At 48.4% G+C, this 20,045-nt stretch overlaps 1 protein-coding gene across 8 annotated transcripts in view; it reads right to left on the bottom strand.

Annotated features, from left to right (window-relative positions):
• Nucleotides 1-2,108: 2,108 nt before the first annotated feature.
• Nucleotides 2,109-20,045, bottom strand: part of LOC109921098 (dehydrogenase/reductase (SDR family) member 1) — a 32,493-nt gene continuing 14,556 nt past the window's right edge. For 7 of the 8 annotated variants that reach the window (XM_048621306.1, XM_048621307.1, XM_048621309.1 and 4 more), the window contains 7 exons: nt 17,691-17,834; nt 16,408-16,487; nt 10,747-10,879; nt 9,804-9,947; nt 8,457-8,526; nt 3,855-3,935; nt 2,109-3,349 (listed from right to left, as the gene is read on the bottom strand). In XM_048621306.1, the coding sequence (XP_048477263.1) occupies nt 3,213-3,349; nt 3,855-3,935; nt 8,457-8,526; nt 9,804-9,947; nt 10,747-10,879; nt 16,408-16,487; nt 17,691-17,834 (789 nt within the window). In that variant the 3' untranslated portion in view covers nt 2,109-3,212. The remainder of the gene's footprint in view (nt 3,350-3,854; nt 3,936-8,456; nt 8,527-9,803; nt 9,948-10,746; nt 10,880-16,407; nt 16,488-17,690; nt 17,835-20,045) is intronic. The other variant, XM_048621308.1, reaches the window with a different exon arrangement.

Below are 20,045 nucleotides of genomic sequence, written 5' to 3'. Positions count from 1 at the left end.
CAAATACTTCTGCTAGTGGTTGAGTGCAGACCTTTGGGTAGTCGGATTTGAGAGAATTAATCTTTCATCAGGTCTGTCCTTAACACCGATCCATCAACACCGCTCACTGTCTCTTTACTGTCTTCATATTTAGTGCCATCGGGAGGTAACCTGTCATTCCATTTGAGATTCTCTTTTGGACTGTGCCTTCGTTTTAAAAATGTATAAATAAATAAATGGTGTCTTTCATTCTCGCAGTTTCATACCATGTTCCACACAGGTACAGGAGGCCATTTGGCCCTCTTCTCCAGCCTGTTACACAGATACAGGAGGGGGCCATTCGGCCCTCTTCTCCAGCATGTTACACAGGTACAGGAGGAGCCTGTATTGCCTTCACTGGTCAGTGCATTGAGTATAGGAGTTGGGATGTCATGTTGGGCCACTTTTGGCATCAATTCTGGTCTCCCTGCTATAGGAAGGATGTTGTGAAACTTGAAAGGGTGCAGAAAAGATTTACACGGATGTTGCCAGGGTTGGGGGTGTTTGAGCTACAGGGAGAAGCTGAACCAACTGGCACTATTTTCCCCGGAGCATCAGAGGCTGAGGGGTAACCTTAGAGGTTTATAAAATCATGAGGGGCATGGATAGGGTGAATAGCCAAGGTCTTTTCCCCCAGGGTGGGGGGAGTCCAAAACTAGAGGGCCGTAGGTTTAAGGTGAGAGAGGAAAGATTTAAAAGGGACCTGAGGGGCAACTTTTTCATGCAGAGGGTGGTGTGTGTATGGAACGCGCTGCCAGAGGAAGTGGGTGGAGGCTGGTACAGTTACAACATTTAAAAGGCATCTGGATGGGGACATGGATAGGAAGGGTTTGGAGGGATAGAGGCCAAATGCTGGCAAATGGGACTGGATTAATTTAGGATATCTGGGTCAGCATGGACCAGTTGGACTGAAGGGTCTGTTTCCGTGCTGTACGACTCTATGAGGCCATTCGGCATCTCAAGACTGTTCAGCCAATCAGCAAGATAACTAATCTGTGACCTAAGTCCATAGACCCAAATTAACCAAAGTCATCGATCAGAGATTTAAAATTAACAATTGATGGCACATTAATTGCTGTTAGCTTGTGAAACCTCTCCCACACTTTGCCTGCGGGGATGCTTCTTTGAATTTATAGACAGTCACGGAGTCAGAACAGAAGAGGCCTTTCGGCCTATTTTATTGAAAGGTCTCATTGGTACACTGTGCCCCCACAGTCACACCACATTCCCTTGAACTAGCAGAAATGATTGCTCTCTCCCCTGCTCCACCTCATCAGATTGCCTTAATATGTTGCAAACTTTGATCAAACTGAACCTTAACCTTCTCATTTCCAGGGAACAACCTTGTTCTGTGTAATCTCTCCTCATAATCTAACCCTTGGAACCTAGCTATTGTTCTGATAAAGGTTTGCATAGCACTGCAGTCAAAGGAACACTTTTTAAATAAATTAGCGAGTGTAGGAAAGAACGATAGAGAATAGCTAATTGTGCACAGAACGATCCCACAAATGAAGCAATAATGCCCAGATCACCTTTTCCCTTTCAGATGTTGTCCCAGGGAGAATTCTTCCTGCTTGTCTTTGCAGGGGCCTCTGGTTTATCATCACACCCTCCAACAGGGTGGGCTTTCCCCGGTACTGGGCCTGGGAAGGTCAGTCCTGGATTTGTGGGGACCTGAGGGAGTTGGGGGCCACAAGAGACCGGGTCTTGATCTCACGATCTTCTCCCGCAAGGGGCGAGAGTGACGCCCAATGGGTCAGGGCTCAGACAGAATGACAGAACGGTCACAGCACGGGAGGAGACCCTTCGGCCCGGCACTGGCTCTCCGAGGGGACAGTTCAGTCGGCATCGCGCTCCTCATGCAGTTCCCGGACAGCCATCTGAACACAGCGAACGACCCACCTTCTTCCACTGCACCTTCAGGCAGTGAACTCCAGACCGGCAACCGCTCGGCTGAAATGCTTTGCTTCTGTCGGTGAAACGGAGATATTCCTGCACACGCCCCCCAGGATGAACATAGGGAATGCGGCGCAGGCCCCCCCACCCCGTACCAGGCAGCTAAGGCAGCAGACCATGCAACTGACCAACAATGCCGGGAGGTTTAAATCCATTTTATTGCAAAGGAAAATCTCACAATGCGCAAGCCAGCTGAGGAAGTAGCTGCGGGGATCAGTTCCCGACCCCAGAGAATATGACCAGGGGTGGGAGCAGGAAAAGTGGTGGCAAGATAGGGAGAAGAGAGAGTTAGCAAACACTGTGAAGAAAAAAAATCAGTTAACGTTTCGGGTCCGGTGACCCTTCCTCATGTCGAAACTCTGATTTATTCTTCACAAGTGCTGCCAGAGATGCTGAGCTTTTCCAGCAACTTCTGCTTTTGTTCCTGATTTACAGCATCCACAGCTCTTTCGGTTTTTATTTAAAGAGTGAGCACTGCTGCCTCAGAATTTAACCCTCAGGAAATTACCCATAGTGCCCAGGGATGTGCGGGTTAGGGTGGGTCAGTCATGGGAAATTACCCATAGTGCCCAGGGATGTGCAGGTTAGGGTGGATTAGCCGTGGGAAATTACCCATAGTGCCCAGGGATGTGCGGGTTAGCCATGGGAAATTACCCATAGTGCCCAGGGATGTGCGGATTAGGGTGGGTTAGCCATGGGGAGTGCAGCGTTACAGGTATACGGTAGGTGGGTGGTCTGGTTTGCTCTTCGGGGGGGGGGCTCGGTGCGGACTCGATGGTCCGAATGGCCTGTTTCCACACGTACGGATGCTATGATTCCACCATGATTTTTGATTCAGGCCGTTGAGTCTGATCGCTCACACAGGTTCAGAAATATTTTAGTGACAGGGGGCTTCCCTATCCCTCACTGTTAGCACCCTCCTTGGTGCAGTGGTGGTCTTGTGTTAAAGTGAAGGGCCCCAAGGAAAACTGGATTGTTCGTGGATTATCAAAGCCGGGGGGGGGGGGGGGCGACAGCGGCTGTTCTATCGCCCTCTTAAGGCATCAGTGACGATGTCGTAAGCTGAGTTGGGCAGGGGTGTGGGGCATAGGGTGGGTGGACCGGCACATTTTCTGAGGCGCCCACCCGACTTAGCCACCCTCCCCCCGCCCCGAGACTGCCAGGAGAGCGCCTGAGCAGGCGCAGTAGGATGGAGGCACGAGGAGTAGCTTGAGGGGAGCGAACAGCGAGGGATGGATTTAGAATTTGCTGCCAGCCAGGGTTAGGACCCACTTGGGGACCTTGATGAATCCAGGGGTGAGAGTAGCAAGCCAGGACAGGCCTGGCAGCTGCTGCAGGAGGAACTTCAGAGATCGATAATCCACCAAAGCACGGCCTGAGGAGGGAGACCGAGATCTGGTCAACACCGGGATCACTGCATCCCTCCCATCCCGCCCGCAAGCTTTACAGCCCCAACCCCCGCCCCACTTCGATCACCCAGTTCACAACCTCCACCCCTGCAATCACTGGCTTCACTTTTACGCTCACACTGACCAGGCCCCTGCCCATCAGACTGAGGTCACCGGCCTAACCTCTCACCGAGATGAAGGAGCAGGCACCCACCCACACTCCCTTTGGATGGAGGTCACCGCACCTCCCCCCCCCCACCCCCTTGGAGAAAGGTTACAGCCCCGACCTCCAATCTTCCTGCTGTCGCTCTTTCCCATCTCTCTCTACCTCTCTGCCCCTTCCCTTCCCACTGTTTCCCTCCTTTCACACCCCTGCCACACGGAGGCTGCCTTGTTGTGACAGAGAGTTATCCTCAACCACTGCTGCAGGCTTTGCCCTCACCCTCTCCAAGACAGACCGTCAAAGAGATCAGATGGCCCCCGACTACTCACCATCCACGTCTCGGAGTCCATACTGTGCGGCCAAGTCGCAGGTCAATAGCACCTTGCCCGATTTCTTCATCAGGTTCTTATCTGATGGAGACAGAGCGGACGAACTGTGAGAGGGCTGAGAGAGAACTGAATCCCTTGCGAGTATGATGAGAGGCTGATGGGATTTCACCAATGTTCTGATCTCTGACAATTAAACAATTCACTGGAGGAGGAAGCTCCACACACATCCCCATCCTCAATGATGGAAGAGCCCAGCACATCAGTGCAAAAGATAAGGCTGAAGCATTTGCAGCGATCTTCAGCCAGAAGAAGTGTTGAGTGCATGATCCATCTCGGCCTCCTCCAGTGGTCCCCAGCAATAGATACCAGTCTTCAGCCAATTTGATTCACTCCACATGATATCAAGAAACGGTTGGAGACACTGGAGACTGCAAAGGCTACGGGCCCTGACAACATTCTGGCAATAGTACTGAAGACTTGTGCTGCAGACCTTGCCGCTCCCTTAGCCAAGCTGTTCCAGTACAGTTACAACACTGGTATCTACCTGACAATGTGGAAAATTGCCCAAGTATGTCCTGAACACAAAAAGCAGGACAAATCCAACTCGGCCAATTACCGCCCCATCAGTCTCCTCTCGACCATCAGTAAAGTGATGGAGGTGTCACCAACAACATTATGAAACAGCTCCTGCTCAGCGATAACTGCTCAATGGCTCCCAGTTTGGGTTCCACCAGGGCCACTCAGCTCCTGGCCTCATTACAATCTTGGTTCAAACATGGACAAAAGAGCTGAATTCCAGAGGTGAGGTGAGTGTGACAGCCCTTGACATCAAGGCTTGTTTTGACCAAGTGTGGCATCAAGGAGCCCTAGCAAAACTGGAATCAATGGCTATCAGGGGGGTTGGAGTCATACCTGACACATAAGAAGATGGTCGTGGTTTTTTAAGGTCAGTCATCTCAGCTCCAGGACATCTCTGCAGGAGTTCTTCAGAGTAGTGTTCTAGGCCCAACCATCTTCAGCTACTTCATCAATAACCTTCGCTCCACCGTAAGGTCAGGAATGGGGATGGTCGCTATGATTGCACCATGTTCAGCACCATTTGCGACTCCTGCAATACTGAAGCAGTCCATGTTCAAATGCAACAAGATCTGGACAATATCCAGGCTTGGGCTGACAAGTGGCAAGTGACATTCGCACCACACAAATGCCAGGCAATGACCATCACCAATAAGAGACAATCTAACCACCGCCCCTTGGCATTCAATAGTGTTACCACCACTGAATCCCCCAAAATCAACATCCTGGAGTTCCCATTGACCAGAAACATAACTGGACTCACCACATAAACACAGTGAGTACAACATCAGGTCAGAGACTGGGAAGATTGTGGCGAATAACTCATCTCCTGACTTCCCTATCCATCAGCTAGAAGACACAAGTCAGGATTGTGGTGAAATGCTCCCCACTGATGAGGACAGCTCCGACAACACTCAAGAAGCTTGATAACATCCAGGACAAAGCAGCCCCTGCTCGATTGGCACCACATCCACAAACATCCCCACCCTCCACCACTGACGCTCAGTAGCAGCAGTGTTGCAAAGTTGGGTAGAGTATTTGATGTTTGTAAACTGATAAGGGGAAAGAGTGCGTGGTCCCTTTAAATGATGATGTGCTTTTTAGGCTTGGGGATTAAAGGAAAAGTCTGCAGGCAGCAGCAGATGCACAGAGTTACTGAAACTGAAACTGAAACACGGTATCAAAAGGCGATACTGTTAACAAGCAAAGCAGCATTTTTACCAAGACAACAGTTTTTGAATTTAGCCAATTAATTTAAACCAGGCCCTGCGTACCAAAACCCAATTAAATTTAAACTAGACAGTTTTGACAACCTAGGATTGATCCTATTGTAAGAAATTAATACGTCATCAAGGATATTAAAAAAAGAGGGTATTTGAAAATCTGGGTGAGAGTAATCTGAAGAGAAACTCACTGGGTCTCACAGAAATCTCTAAACTCTCAGAGTAAGCACCTCCTAAATATAGGTACTACTGCACTTTTAGTTAATATTCCTGACAAGAATTTTACAGAGGAAGGTGTTCCTGACTGGAGGACAGCGGAGAACATTCCAGAAGACTTATCCTGACTGTAATTGAGAGACTAAGTTTTAATTTTTAATTATTAATTTGGTTTATATAAGTAGGACTTGTATCTATTGGAACAGAATACCATTAGAATCTTGTTTTATTTGGGAATAGTTAGTAGTTATGGGGGGATTGTTCGGTTCGTTAGTAGTTCTGTTAATTTGTTAACTGTTGGAATTAGATAAATAAATTGTTACTTGTTGATTGTAGAGTGACTGTCAGGAGTTCATTTTATTTCACCTATCCTTTATAACAGATTAGGGAGGTGAGTGGCAGGTTACACCACTTTTCACATTTCCTTTTAACAGATTACGAGGTGAGGCGAGCTTCTCTGCGTGTTTTGGTTTTAATTATCAGAGAGATGACGACCTCTGCGTTGTAACAATACCATCTTCAAGATGCACTGCAGAAATTCACCGAGGCTCCTCAGACAGCACATTCCAAACCCATGTCCTCTATCACCCACAAGGACAAGGGATAGCACTTGCATGGGAACACCACCCACTGCACATTTGTCTCCAAGCGACTGCTCATCCTGACTTGGAAATATATCGGCCATTGCTTCAGTGTCGCTGGGTCAGTATCTTGGAATTCCCTCCCTAAGGGAGCATTCAGAGTCCACCTACAGCATGTGGACTGCAGCAGTAGAAGAAGGCAGTTCACTCCCACCTACTCAAGGAGCAACCACAGACGGGTGATAATACTGGGCAGTCAGTGATGCCCACACCTCACAAGTGAACAAACAAGATAACTTGGTCATGGGCATCATGCTAAAGCATGCCCCAAGTTGCAAACAAGACCCGTGAAGAGGTGAGCTTAAGTGGGGTATCAGTGACTGTTGCAGGAGACAGGGAAGGGAACATTCAGCCAGGCACAGGACTCTCCTCTCCTCTGACATGCTACTATCAGAGGCTGGAGCAGTAGACCATTCAACCTGTCCAGTCTACCCCGCCATTTGTTACAATCCTGGCTAATCTTGGGGACTTTCGCTCCACTTTCCTATTTGCTCCCTGCGTCCCTCAATTCTCTAAGAGATTGCTAATCTATTGATCCTGGACTTCAACGATGGAGCATCCCCCAGCTCTCTAGGGTAGGGAATTCCAGACTTTCACAAACCTCCAAGGAAGATATTTATCCTTAGCTCAGTCTGAGACAGCCCACATACCCAAAAACTTGAACAATTTGTTAAAATCAATCTCTTCTTTGTGAAACAACGTTGACTTTGTTTGTAAAGTAATTTCCTAGATGCATTAATAGATTCAAACACTTTGCTGATGACTGATGTCAGGCTAACTGGCTGGTAAATCTGTTTTCTTGCTCCCTCCATTCTCAAATATGATGCTATATCTGTAACCTTCCAATCCACTGCGGCTACTCCAGAGTCTGGTGAAGTTTAGAAAATTATAGCCAGTGCCTTTATAGTCTCAGACCTATTTATTTAGGATCCTAGGATGGAGACCATCAGGTCCATGGGATATTGCAGAACTTTAATCCCTTCAGTTTCTTGAGAACTTTGGCTGTACTGATCTACATTATCTCAATTTTCTAAGTCTTATGAGTTGGCTGGTTACTGTCTCTTTCTGGTGTGTAACTTGTGTCTTCTACTGTGAAGAGACATTTGCTCAACGTTTCTGTCATTCCCTTACTCCCCGTAATAATTTCGCTAGACTCTGCCTCCAATGGACCAAAGCTTACTTTAGCTACTCTCCTCCTTTTAATATGCTTGAAGGAGTTCTTACAATCTGTATTTACATTCAAGAGTAGTTTACTGTCATTCCATTACCATTTTCATCAACATTCTGGTAGTCCTTCTTGTTAATTCTTAAAGCACTCCTAAAACCCCTGACTTGCTGCTCCTCTCCAGTAATACTATAAGCCTCTTCTATTAATCTATTACTATCTTTAGCTTCCTGAGTAAGCCACAGATGGATCTTACTTGCTGATTTTTTGTTTCTCAACGGAGCACATTTTTGTTGAACATTTGAAATGCTTGCTGCTGTTTATTTTGTCTATTTACCCAGCAGGCCTTAGCCACCTCTCCTCTGTTACCCTCTGTAATTGACTTCTTACTCCATACAAATCCGGTGTCACGGCCAAGGAGCAGTAAATCCTCTCTCGCTCTCAGGTCCTGAGCCGTGCTGAAACCAGATGGCACACTTCATACCTTCAGTGGACGTGGAACGAAGCAGAGCTCGAAAATTGTAGCTATTCGGCAGTCAAGTGTTAAACCCGCCCTCACACAGAGTGTGAGAACCGGGCAGGTTCGAATTATAGCCATCAGAAATGAGGACTAAGATTGTGTGCTGATGCCAGAGTTTCAAACAGACGTCTCTCACTAGCACAGCACCTATCCTAAGTATCAATTTACCCCTTTCAGCAATAAACCCCAAACTCCCCTCAAGAGTACAGATGAGGATCTAATTGGATCACGGACATCCCACGCGATGAAGGATTTACAGACCTGTCGCCAGAGCCACGATGCACTTGCCGCTCATCTCAGGGGTCTCACCGTTGGCAAACATTTCCACCGTCTGAAACCAGACAAGACAGAGGTTTCAGCTATCACCCTCTTAATGGTTAACCATGTCACATCCAAATGGGATAACATCAGGAAGCTGAAGACTAGGGATCCACATCAATTACCCTCTCGTTCTGTCCAACTCCCTCCTTCCCTCACTCTGCACTGTCTCCCACACTCTTATCTTCAGCCTGCATTCTTTTCCCCTTACTCCTTTCCTACTGTGCCCAACTCTATCTCCTCCCCTTACGCTGCATGTTCTCTCCCCACCTCCTCCCCTCACTCTGCTCTCTCTCCCCATCTCCTTCTCTCACTGGGTCAGAATCCTGGAATTCCCTCCCTAAGGGCATTGTGGGTCTACCTACGGTACTCGGACTGCAGCGGGTAAAGTGGACAGTTCACTCCTACTTTCTCAAGGGGATAATGAAGGACAGGCAACAAGTGCAGGTCTATCCAGTGACCTGCATATCCCATACATGAATTTTAAAAAACCTTGACAATTCTCCCTCAGCATGTCCTCTCTCTCTCTCTCCCTTTCACCCACATAATCTCTCTCCTGTTCCTGTGTAACAGGTTTAAAGGCGGCTGAATGGCCTCCTCCTGTTCCTGTATGACAGGTTCGGGAGCTGCTGAATATCCTCTAAACCTGACATCCAATGCTCTGAGCGGCTCGTAAGGAGCTCCATCCCAAGCTGACCAATCAGTTGGCCTCAGTATCATAGCCCTGCTATGGGAGCTGGCCCACCCACTCCCTTCCTGCTTCCCTGTTGAAGACCTGGTACTTCCTCATTACAGGATGTCACCTAGCATGGAGAAACTGAGCTATAAAGAGAGACTAGACAGACTAGGATTGTTTTCTTTAGAGCACAGAGGACTGATGGGGGGACATGACTGAGGTGTATAATATTATGAGGGGGATGGACAGGATGAACAGTGAGTAGCTGTTCAGGGGTCAGTCACAAGAGGGCGTAGTTTTAGGGTAAGGGGCAGGAGATTGAGAGGGGATTTAGGAAAAATACCTTTTTATTCAGTGGGAATCTGGAATGCACTGCCTGGGAAGGGAGTGGAAGCCAGAAGCCATACAAACTGTAAAAAATACTGGATGAGCATTTCAAATATTGCAACATTCAAGGATGTGGGACAAGGGCAGGAAATTGGGAATAGTGCACTTTAGGTGGTAATTATGTGGGTACAGACTCGATGGGCTGAAGGGCCTTTTCTGCACTGTATGAATTTATGAATCATTCCTCCTCATGCCTCTGGAGTTCATACTCTCGCTGTCTCACTCACTTTCTGTTCTCCTTTGGTCTTGGCAGTCCGGTTGATGATCAAATCGGTTACGGTTTCAGTTCGTACTGCCCCAGGCCACAGAGATATGTACGACACACCATGTCTCCGCAACTCTTCAGCACAGTCTGCTGCCATTCGATCACACTGAGGACAACAGAGAGAAAGAGGGTGTGTGAGAGAGAGCAAGACAGACTGCTGGGGCAGAAAAAGAGAGAGAGAGAATGAGAATGTGAGATAGAGAGAGTAAGACAGAAACAGAGAGGGAGAATGATTGTGTGATAGAGCGACAGAAGACAGAGAGAGAATGAGAAAGAGTCAGACTGATAGAGAGGAAGACACACATAGAGACATATAGCAAGACACAGATAGTAACAGATAGAGGCATATTAAGAGAGAGAACGAGAGAAAGGGATAGTGTGAGACTGATAGAGAGAGTGAGACAGATACAGACATAGAGAATGAGAGAAAGAGTCTGTGTGAAAGAGTGAGACAGAAAGAGAGAGTGTTTGAGATATTGACAGAATGAGTGTGTGTGAGATAGACAATGACAGAGACAGATGCAAAAACAGAAACAGACACATCACGAGGATAACAGAGAGAGGAGAGAGAGACGGGGGTGAGAAAGACAGACAGAGAGAAATGAGAAAAGAAAGAGAAAGGGGGAGAGAAAGGGAGAAAGAAGAAACAGAAAAAGGAAGAGAAAGTGAGAGCAAAAGAGACAGACAAAGAGTATGGGGGACAGAGAGAGTGAAATAGAGGGAGAGAGAAAAGCACAGAGAGAGAGAAAGTGTGAGAGATGACGGGGCAGGGGGAAGAAAGATAGTGGTAGAGACAGTGAGAGAGAGAGACAGGCAAGTTTGAGAGACTAGAGATCTGGATTCAATACAACTGTCAGAAAGTGACTAAATAACCCTTCGGCCCCTCACTCTGCCCATCTACTCACCGCGGCCTTGCCAACTCCGTACGCCACATTGAACATGTAGCGCAGGCCCCCCATCGAGGAGATGATCACAATCAGTCCCCGCTTTGCCTCGACCATCATCTGAGCTGCATACACAGAGCAGATGTAGTGGCCCCTGCAGGAGAAAGCAGGGAAGGTTGGTCAACCCTTTGGGCTCTTTGCCCCTGCTCATCCATCCCCAAAACGGCCCCCTCCAGCTCCAATCTGGCACGGCACGTTGACTCGAGGCCAAGCTACCTCAGGCCTGTCAGGTGGGGCCATTTTAGTTTGGGATTATGGTCGGCATGGACTGGTTGGACCGAAGGGTCTGTTGCCGTGTTGGTATGACTCTACCACCACCCAGATGGGGCGAGCGTTAGATCATGAAGTGGGGCAAGCAGATGACCTGAATTACACACAAATGCCGCTGCCTGGGGCTGGATTTGACCCTGGGTGTCCCAGACGGTGAAAGTTCAGTGTCTGACTCACTGCCACATCCCCTTGTACCTGGACCAAGTGCTCACCACTGGGAGGGGAGAACTTTGCGACAATTTCACAGGTTTAAACAGGCAGGAGAAGCAGACACATCCTTTCCTTTTAAGAAAAATAGAAAACAGGAAACATTAATCTGAATGAGGCCATGACTGTCCAGGCCAGCATTCATTGCCCATCACTGTTGATAGAGGGAGAGGAGAGAGAGAGAGGAGATGGTGAAGTTGCACACAGCGAACGGCAGAGGGAGTGTTGGTAAAGGAGAGAAGTCACATAGGCATTAACGTTAAAAGCGAAACACTGTGGAGGCTGGAAATCTCAAACAAACAGAGAATGCTGGAGAAACTCCACAAGTTTGGCAGCATCTGTAGATGCTGTAAATGGCAAAAATATACTTTATTCACAAAATAATAATCTTTATGCACATATACAAGGTACTAAAACTGCTCTGTTCAGTCTTTGCAGACAGGGAGAAAAGAATTGGAATTTGATATTTCTCAAGGTCTGCCTGCAGTTGCAAACAAAGGCATTTTGTACTCAGTTTACATACATTGTGATGCAATGACAGGTTTGAGAACTGAACAGACCCTAGTTTTATCTTGGACTTTGGCAGAAAGACATCAGAACTGATGAAGGGTCCTGACCTAAAACATTGACTTTCCTGTCCCTCTGATGCTGCCTGACCTGCTGTGCCCCTCCAGCTCCACACTATGTTGTCTCTGGCTCCAGCATCGGCAGCTCTTACTATCTCCGAGACCTCAGAGAGTGATCTTTCCCCACTGTGTCTTGGTGGCAAGCTGTCCCAAGCTTTAGTGCATCCCTCAGCACACAGTCCTGGACCTTGGAATGTGCCAGTCTGCAACACTTGTTTGGGGTTTACTCCTTGGTCTGGAAGACCAACAGGTTTCGGGCAGGCCAGAGAGTGTCCTTCACCGAGTTGACTGACCTCCAGGTGCAGTTGGTGTCTGATCAGCGTGCATCTGGGGAACAGCCCTTAGACCACAGAGTCCTGCATCATAAAGCTGCTCAGGACAAACCCCAACAAAAAAAAACACTGCATTTCTCTCTCCAGACTCTCATTGCAAAAATCACATTCCAGCAGGAAATGTATGACAGTCCATACCCACCCCTCCATACCCGCATCAAGGGCAGTGTGTGGTGGCGCACAGAGATCAGGTGGTCACGAGGGATCTGACAGGCAGTGTCCTTCTCACCACCAGCCAAGCGATGTCTTGGTGTTTGCTGGAAAAGTCCTGGCGATTAGGCGTTCTGCCAAATGACTTTGACAGTCTGTACAGGGAACAACCCAACAAGATCCGCACTGTCCTTTTCCCACAGGGTCTCAAGTCACTGACCAAGGTGCTGCTGACCAAAACCTGATGGACTTGTGGTCAAAGGTGTTTCCCTTTGGAAACTCTACCAGAGGGACAGCTGATGTGGAGGAGTCAAAATGCTTTCGGGTCTGGTCGGCCTCGTCTTCATAACTGAAAGGGTCTGTGAAAATAGTAATGCTTGTCAAAAGTGGAGAGAACAGATGATGTAGACACCCATCGCAAAAGATAATGAATATTGTTAATGGGAGTGAAAGAGTAAAGGAAATGTATAATAGCTCTAAATTAAGGTGTAAAAAGAAGAGAGTGGGTCCTCTCTATTGAGGGCACAAGAAAGGACACCAACAAGACAAGAGTGTGTGTGTAGTGTGACACGGACCAGACCAAACCCCCTCAAAATATTCAGAATATAGCCTAGACCCTAACTTTTTCTTATTTTAAAGTTAAGTGCCAGGCAGTCCAGACGCAATTCGATTGGTCAAACTACCATTCAAGAAGCAAAACTCACTTTATTCATACACTACAGTTAAAATACAACGAATGAAAGAAGAAATTGGAATAACAACTAAATAGCAACTGTTCTAATACCGTAACATTCCATAAACATACCCTTGGCAAAAGGCAAATTCAGTAAAATAGATCGCCTCATGTGCAATTCTGCAGTCCACTAGGGAAAAAAAAAACATCAAGAGAAAACTCAGAGAGAGAGAGAGTAGCAGGGCGAGTTGTACTGACACTTCCAAACCCAGTTTCAAGACCCCAGGAGCTGCTACTGAAAAATTAAAACCAAAAGTCCTGGTTCTGAGAGATCTTGACCGCATCCATTCACACTGCTTCTATTGTTCCAACTTTTAAAAAAATACCCAAGGCCTCACAAGAGGTTTACTCAAATAGCTCTGAGCAGACCGCTCATCACCTCTTTCATCCTGTCTTCACAAAAAAAAAACACGGAACAAAACACAGCTCTTAAAGCTCCTTAAGTGGTTGGGGGAGTCAGGGGATATAAGAAAACTGGAGAACATACGTGCAGTCAGGCTCTCGAGTTCTAGAATTCAATACGGAGACCTCCATGCTGTAAAAGTGCCTCTGAGGAAAACGAGGTGCTGTTCCTCGAGTTTATGTTGTGTTTCATTGGAACACAGTCAAGTGTAAATGGTAGGTCCGATTGGAGAGGAACGCGTCTACACTGATGACAGCAAAATCAACAGGACACAAGCCAACAAGTCACAAACAAGACAGATCTGGAGGAGGGGACAGTGTCATTAAAATGGAGGATTTTGAGATTGCTAACCTCGTTGTCGAGTCCCAAAGGCTGTGAAGTGCTTTAACAGAAAAGAGCTCGGGGGTAACAATACACAATATAGCATCACATACAGTCTTAATCATACATCACAGAAACAAACCCTTTGGTCCAACTAATCCATGCTGACCATGTTCTCAAACTAAACTAGTCCCACCTGCCTGCTCCCATATCCCTCCAAACCTTTCCTATCCATGTACTTATCCAAATGTCTTTCAAATGTTGTAACCGTATCCACATCCACCACTTCTTCAGGACTTCATTCCACACCTGAACCACTCTCTGTGTAAAAAAACGTTGCACCTCGTGTCCCTTTTGAATCTTTTTTCTCTCACCTTAAAGATATGATTCCCAGTTTTGAACTCCCCCACCCTAGGGAAAAGACCCTTGTCATTCACCTTATCTACGGCCCCCGTGATTTTATAAACCTCTATAAGGCCACCCCTCAACCTCGAATGCTCCAGTGAAGAAAGTCCCAGGCTATTTTTATAACTCAAACCCTCCATTCCCAGCAACATCCTGGTAAATCTTTTCTGAGCCCCCTCCAATTTAATAATATATTTCCTATAACAGGACTTTATGTGTAATGTCATGCCTAAGTGTAGAACTGCGCTCGTGCAGCGAAGGGTACACAATTTCAAATTGGGGTTCGGTGGTGGGTGGAGGGGATGCCTGAAGGAGTGGGGTGGGGGAGCTGATAGTACCAGAGTGGAAATGGCAAATGGCCCAGGAGCAGAACAGGAGGGGGCTAGAGGAAGGACTCAAGCCGTGGAAATCCCTCTCCCCTCCCCTTATCTCCCTTTTGCACCCTGCCTGGATCTCTCCACACCCCATTTCCTACGTTCCAATGCCATCCATCCAGGTCCTGATGTTTCCCGCTCCCTTCTCAGCTCTTCCCATCTCTCCACAGCACCCAACCTTTCGCAGCCTGTCTCACTACCACCATCACCCCCTCCCCTTGAAACCTGTGCACATGTGATTTACAGTGGCACACAGAGTGTACGCACATATCAGCGAACGCAGCACACTGTGGATTTTGGGCATCGGACAGGGTAGGGGAATACAGGGAAGAACTGTTTTTACCCAGTGAATGGCCTGGTCTGAGCTGCCTGCACCACATGGATTGCAGCAGTTCGGGAAAGCAGACCACCTCCACTTTCTCAAGGTGGGGGTAACGAATGCTGGTCTAGCCAGCTATGACCTCCTGACCTCCCACCCACCCACACATCACCCTGTGAAGGGATTTTAAAAATTTGTATTGACAGGGAGAAAACCCCGCATTTCATCCAAATCTCAGCTGCCCAGGTCCCAACTAGCAGCAATTCCCGGGATATTGCCAAACAAAATGCGACATCAAGAAACATAAGGAGATATTTGGGTAAGAAGGTAAAGCCACTGTGAAAGAGACAGGTACCACTTTTAAAAAATTCACTCATGTCACTGGCAAGGTCCAGCAATTGTTGCCTGTCCCTAGTTGCCACACACCCCCCACCATTTAGAAAGTGGGGGTGAGCTGCCCCCTTGAACCGCTGCAGTCCCATGTGCTGTATGGTAGACCCACAATGTCCCTCTCAGGGAGGGAATTCCAGGATTCTGACCCAGTCACGCTGAATGAACGGCCGATATATTTCCAAGTTGGGATGGGAAGTGGGCTCGGAGGGGTGGACTCGCAGGGGGCTGGTGTTCCCATGTATCTGCTGCCTCCCCCTTGTCCTTCTAGATGGTAGAGGGGTGCAAGTTTGGAAGGGGCTGCCTGAGGAGCCTCGGTGAGTCTCTGCAGGGCATCTTGTAGATGGTACACACTGCTGTGACTGTGCCTGAGCAGTGGGGGGAGCGGGTGTTTGTGGATGTGGTGCCAATCGAGCGGTGGGGGCTGCTTTGTCCCTGGATGGTGTCCAGCTTCTCGAGCGTTGTCGGAGCTGCCCCCATCCAGGGCAAGTGGGGGGTATCCCACCACACTCCTGACTTGTGACGGGAGACAGGAGTTATTTGCTACAGGATTCACAGCCTCTGACCTGCTCTTGTGGCCACTGTGTTTATATGGGGCTGTCTAGGACAATTTCTGGTCAATGGTAACCCCCAGGAATGTAGATAGTGGGGGGATTCAGCAAAGGCAATGCCATTCAATGTCAAAGACATCTTAAAAGGGCAGTGAATTAAAACACGGATTGTGTATTAAAACAGTGTATTGGTCTAGGGAGGGCTGAGAAGCTGCAGAGATTTACTGAAGTGGGAAGTTAGGGATGGGGGTGGGGGAGGGGGGGGGGGGGATCATGGCCTCGGAAGGATTTGACAATGAGAGCGAGATTTCCTCTTTAAAAATTGAGACGCACAAGGGCCTGAGAGACGTGGATCAGTGAGCATGTAGATGGGATGGTGAGGATGTGCACAAGCAGGCAGAATCGGTTCCTCACCCAGATCAGGACACACAAATCTGGAAACCCAGGGCATGAATACAGTGATCGAATGGATGCACTTCACACGATAGGTTGAGCTGGGAAAGACAGAACGGACCATCAACAGCTTCCTTGACACACTCACCGCAGCCCAACATTATTAATATCGTCCCAGAAAGAGGCTGGCATCTCCCAGAACTTTTTACCCTGGCTGTTGAGTATCGCCTATGAAAACAATATAAAAGATTAATCCAGTCAAACGAGGCTACATCTCCATATCCGCCATGTCCCCAAACGGCCAATGTCTACTTTTAAGGTTCTGTTCCCTTGTTCGGGATGCCAAGTGTACGCTACCCCCCTGCCCAAGCCTTGGTGACCTCCCAGACACAGCTATTCCAAGACTTTGGTGCACACCATCCTTCACAAACTGGAGTCAGTCTGAGAGTTTGCTGCCTGTTTCTTAACTCACATCACGTTCTGTTTCCTTATCGAACTTCCATGCTCACTGCCTTACGATAGGACCTGGTTAAGCAGAATGTGGATGTTAAAATTCTCATCCCTGTTTTCAATGTCCTCTACATCCTCAGTCACCCACCCCCCACCCTCTCCATTTTCTCCACAGGCTTCATGAGGCACCCAGGTCTCTTGGACTGCCCAGATTTTCATCAGTCTACCAGTTCTGGCCTTTACTTGTGTGTGTGCCAAAACCCAACATTCCCTCCACCTTTCTACCTTGCCTTCTTCTGATAAGATGTCCCTTGAAAACTACCACTGAAAACCAAGTTATTGGTCACCTGTCCTAACATGTGGCTCAGCGTCAAGTTTGGATTAGTAACAGAATCAGTGGATAGTTGTGACGTAACAGATGCTGTAGAAACAGAAGGTATTGCTGTTGTTGTGAACATGACATGTTATCAGTCTCAGCAGCAGAATAATTCAGCCTGCACTACACAGGGGAAAGGTGTGGGGGTATGTCTTTTAATAGGGGAGGAGTTGTATTGATTGGAAGAGTGATGTGGAGTACTTCAATGAGGGAGGGGGTTGGGCAAGTATTTCGAATGGGGGAGGCAATGTTTGGGGGCGAGAGTTTTGATGGGACAGCATGTTTTGATTTGGGGGGGCATATTTCGATGGAGGGAGGACATGTTTCAATGCGACAGCGTGTTTCAATGGAGGGGGCAAGTATTTCGATGGGATTGGAGGGGTGGGGGGAGTGTTTCAATGGGATTGGGGTTGGGGTCGGGGTCAGAGTTTTGATGGGATTTGGTGGTTGGGGGTAGAGTTTTGATGGGATTGGGGGGGGGGGGGACAGTGTTTTGATGGTGGGGTTGGGGGGAGTGTTTGGATGAGATTGGAGGGGTGAGGTGTGTGTTTCGATGGACAGATGTATGCTTCGGCAGGGTGTGGGGTGTGTTCGTACACATTTACCTGGACTCCTCCATATGCATTGTTGACCAGCACATCCAGGCGCCCACCTTGCTCCTGCTTGACCTGGCTGAAAAGCGAGCAGACCTGCTCCTCGCTGGAAGAGTCACACACCACAGGGACACATCTGCCTCCCCGCCCCTCCACCTGGAAAAGGAAGACATTCATGAACATGAGGGGCCCTGCCCCCATCCACGCCCAAGACCCTGCCATCTCTCTGGAGCTTCCTTTACCTTCCCACCAACACACCTGGTTTTTGAGGTGGGGGGTGTCTACCATCCCTCCCTCAATTGACAGTCAGCTAATACCCGATGCAAAGGAGATGTGGCAGGAGTGGATCAAAGTCAGGAGGGGTCTAGATCGAATATGGAAGGAACAACTGTTTTCATTACTGGAAGGAGAGAAAAAGAGCCCCCACCTCTTCAGGTGGAGGCAGGTTTATTCGAGGCTTTAATTCCCCATCATCAGTATCTGAGGAGGATGGGGTTAACATTGACCAGAAATTGAATCAGACATACCAGGTAAAGACAGTGGCTACAAGAGCAGGTCAGAGGCTGGGAATCCTGCAGCAAGCCACTCACCTCGTCTACCCCCGGCTAAAGCCTGTCCCACCATCAACATGGCACAATTCAGGAGTGTGATGGAATACTCCCCTCTTGCCCTGGATGGGGGCAGCTCCAACAACACTCGAAAAGCTCAAGACCATTCAAGGACAAAGGAGCCCTCCACTTGTTTGGTACCACATCCACAAATATCCACTTCTTCCACCACCGGTGCTCAGCAGCAGCATTGCAAACACTCACCAAGGCTCCTTAGACAGCACCTGACACCCCTCTACCATCTAGAAGGACCTGAGGGGCGGGGGCGGTGGGGTGGGGTGGTGGTGGTGCCAGTAGATACATGAGAACACCAACCCAACACCAACTTGGAAATATATCGGCCGTTCCTTCACTGTGGTTGGGTCCGAATCCTGGAATTCCCTCCCTAAGGGCATTGTGGGGCTAACCTACAGCACGTGGGACTGCAGCAGTTCAAGAAGGCAGCTCACCACCGCCCCACCTTCTCAAGGGGGGCAACTAGGGATGGGGAATAAACACTGGACCCCAGGCTATCAGCACCCACATCCCATGGATTTAAAAACTCAACAGGACTCCTCTACACTGGGGAAATGAAGCGCAGACCAGGTGAGAACTTTGCAGACAGAACAGAACCTGAGCTTCCAGTTGCTTGCCACTTCAACACACCCACCTGTGTTGCTGACATTTGTGTCTCAGATATGCTGCAGTGCTCCAGCCAAGCTCAGTGCAAGCTGGAAGAATAGCACCTGATTTTCTGCTTGGGAACCCTGCAGCCTTCTGGACTAAATATTGAGTTCAACAATTTGAGCACCAGCCCTCCCCCTCCCACCCTCACACATCAGGCCTTGTCATTACACAAGCTGTTACCACACACTATCCATTGTCAGCCACTTATTGTCTCCATTGGCAGCTATTCATCCCCCCGACTGATCTTTAATCACTCCTTTGTCTGTTCAACTGTTTTTCTCTCTCTCTCTTCGGGCTCTATCTCCAGCTATCATTTACTCTCCCCTCATCTTCTGTATACAAGCATGGGTGGCACAGTGGCTAGCCCTGCTGCCTCGTAGCACCAGGGATCTGGTTTTGATTCCAGCCTTGAGTGACTGTGTAGAGTTTGCACAAATCTCTCCGTGTCTGTGTGGGTTACCTCCCACAGTCCAAAGATGTTAGAGTGGACTGGCCATGCTAAATTGCCCCATAGTGTCCAGGGGTGTGCAGGTTAGGTGGGTTAGCCATGGGAAATGCAAGGTTACAGGGACAGGGTAGGGGGAGGGGTTTGGGTGGGATGCTCTTTGGAGGGTCTGTGTGGACTCGATGGGCCGAAAGGCCTGCTTCCACACAGAAGGGATTCTATGAATTTCCTAGCTACTGTCAGTCCTGAAGAAGGGCCTCCGGACCTGTAATGTTAACTCTGATTTCTCTCCACACAGATGCTGCCAGACCTGCTGAGCTTTTCCAGCAATTCCTGTTTCCATTTCAACAGGGAATTAGACAGTTACCTGAAAAGGAAAGATACGTGGGGATATAGGGAGGAGGTTGACAGTAGTGGGGGAGAACAGACAGAGAAAACCGTGTGAATTATTCACATGGAAACACATCACAGTCACAACCAGCCAAATGGCCTTCCTCCACTCCAGCTGTGCTGCTGCTTATGGGATCCTGCTGTGCCTAAACCAGGTTCCCATGTTTTCTCACATCACATCGCGTGCCTCAAAAGTAGTTTCTCTGGCAGAGAAGCACATTAACTCTATTCTTCTCTGTCACCAACATGCAGAACAAC

The sequence above is a fragment of the Rhincodon typus genome, unplaced genomic scaffold (genome assembly GCF_021869965.1).
Source record: "Rhincodon typus isolate 14 unplaced genomic scaffold, sRhiTyp1.1 hic_rhity00000458, whole genome shotgun sequence".
In the NCBI taxonomy this organism is placed as follows: Eukaryota; Metazoa; Chordata; class Chondrichthyes; order Orectolobiformes; family Rhincodontidae; genus Rhincodon; species Rhincodon typus.
Note: the sequence above shows the minus strand (reverse complement) of the source record. Positions and strands in the feature narration are given on the sequence as shown.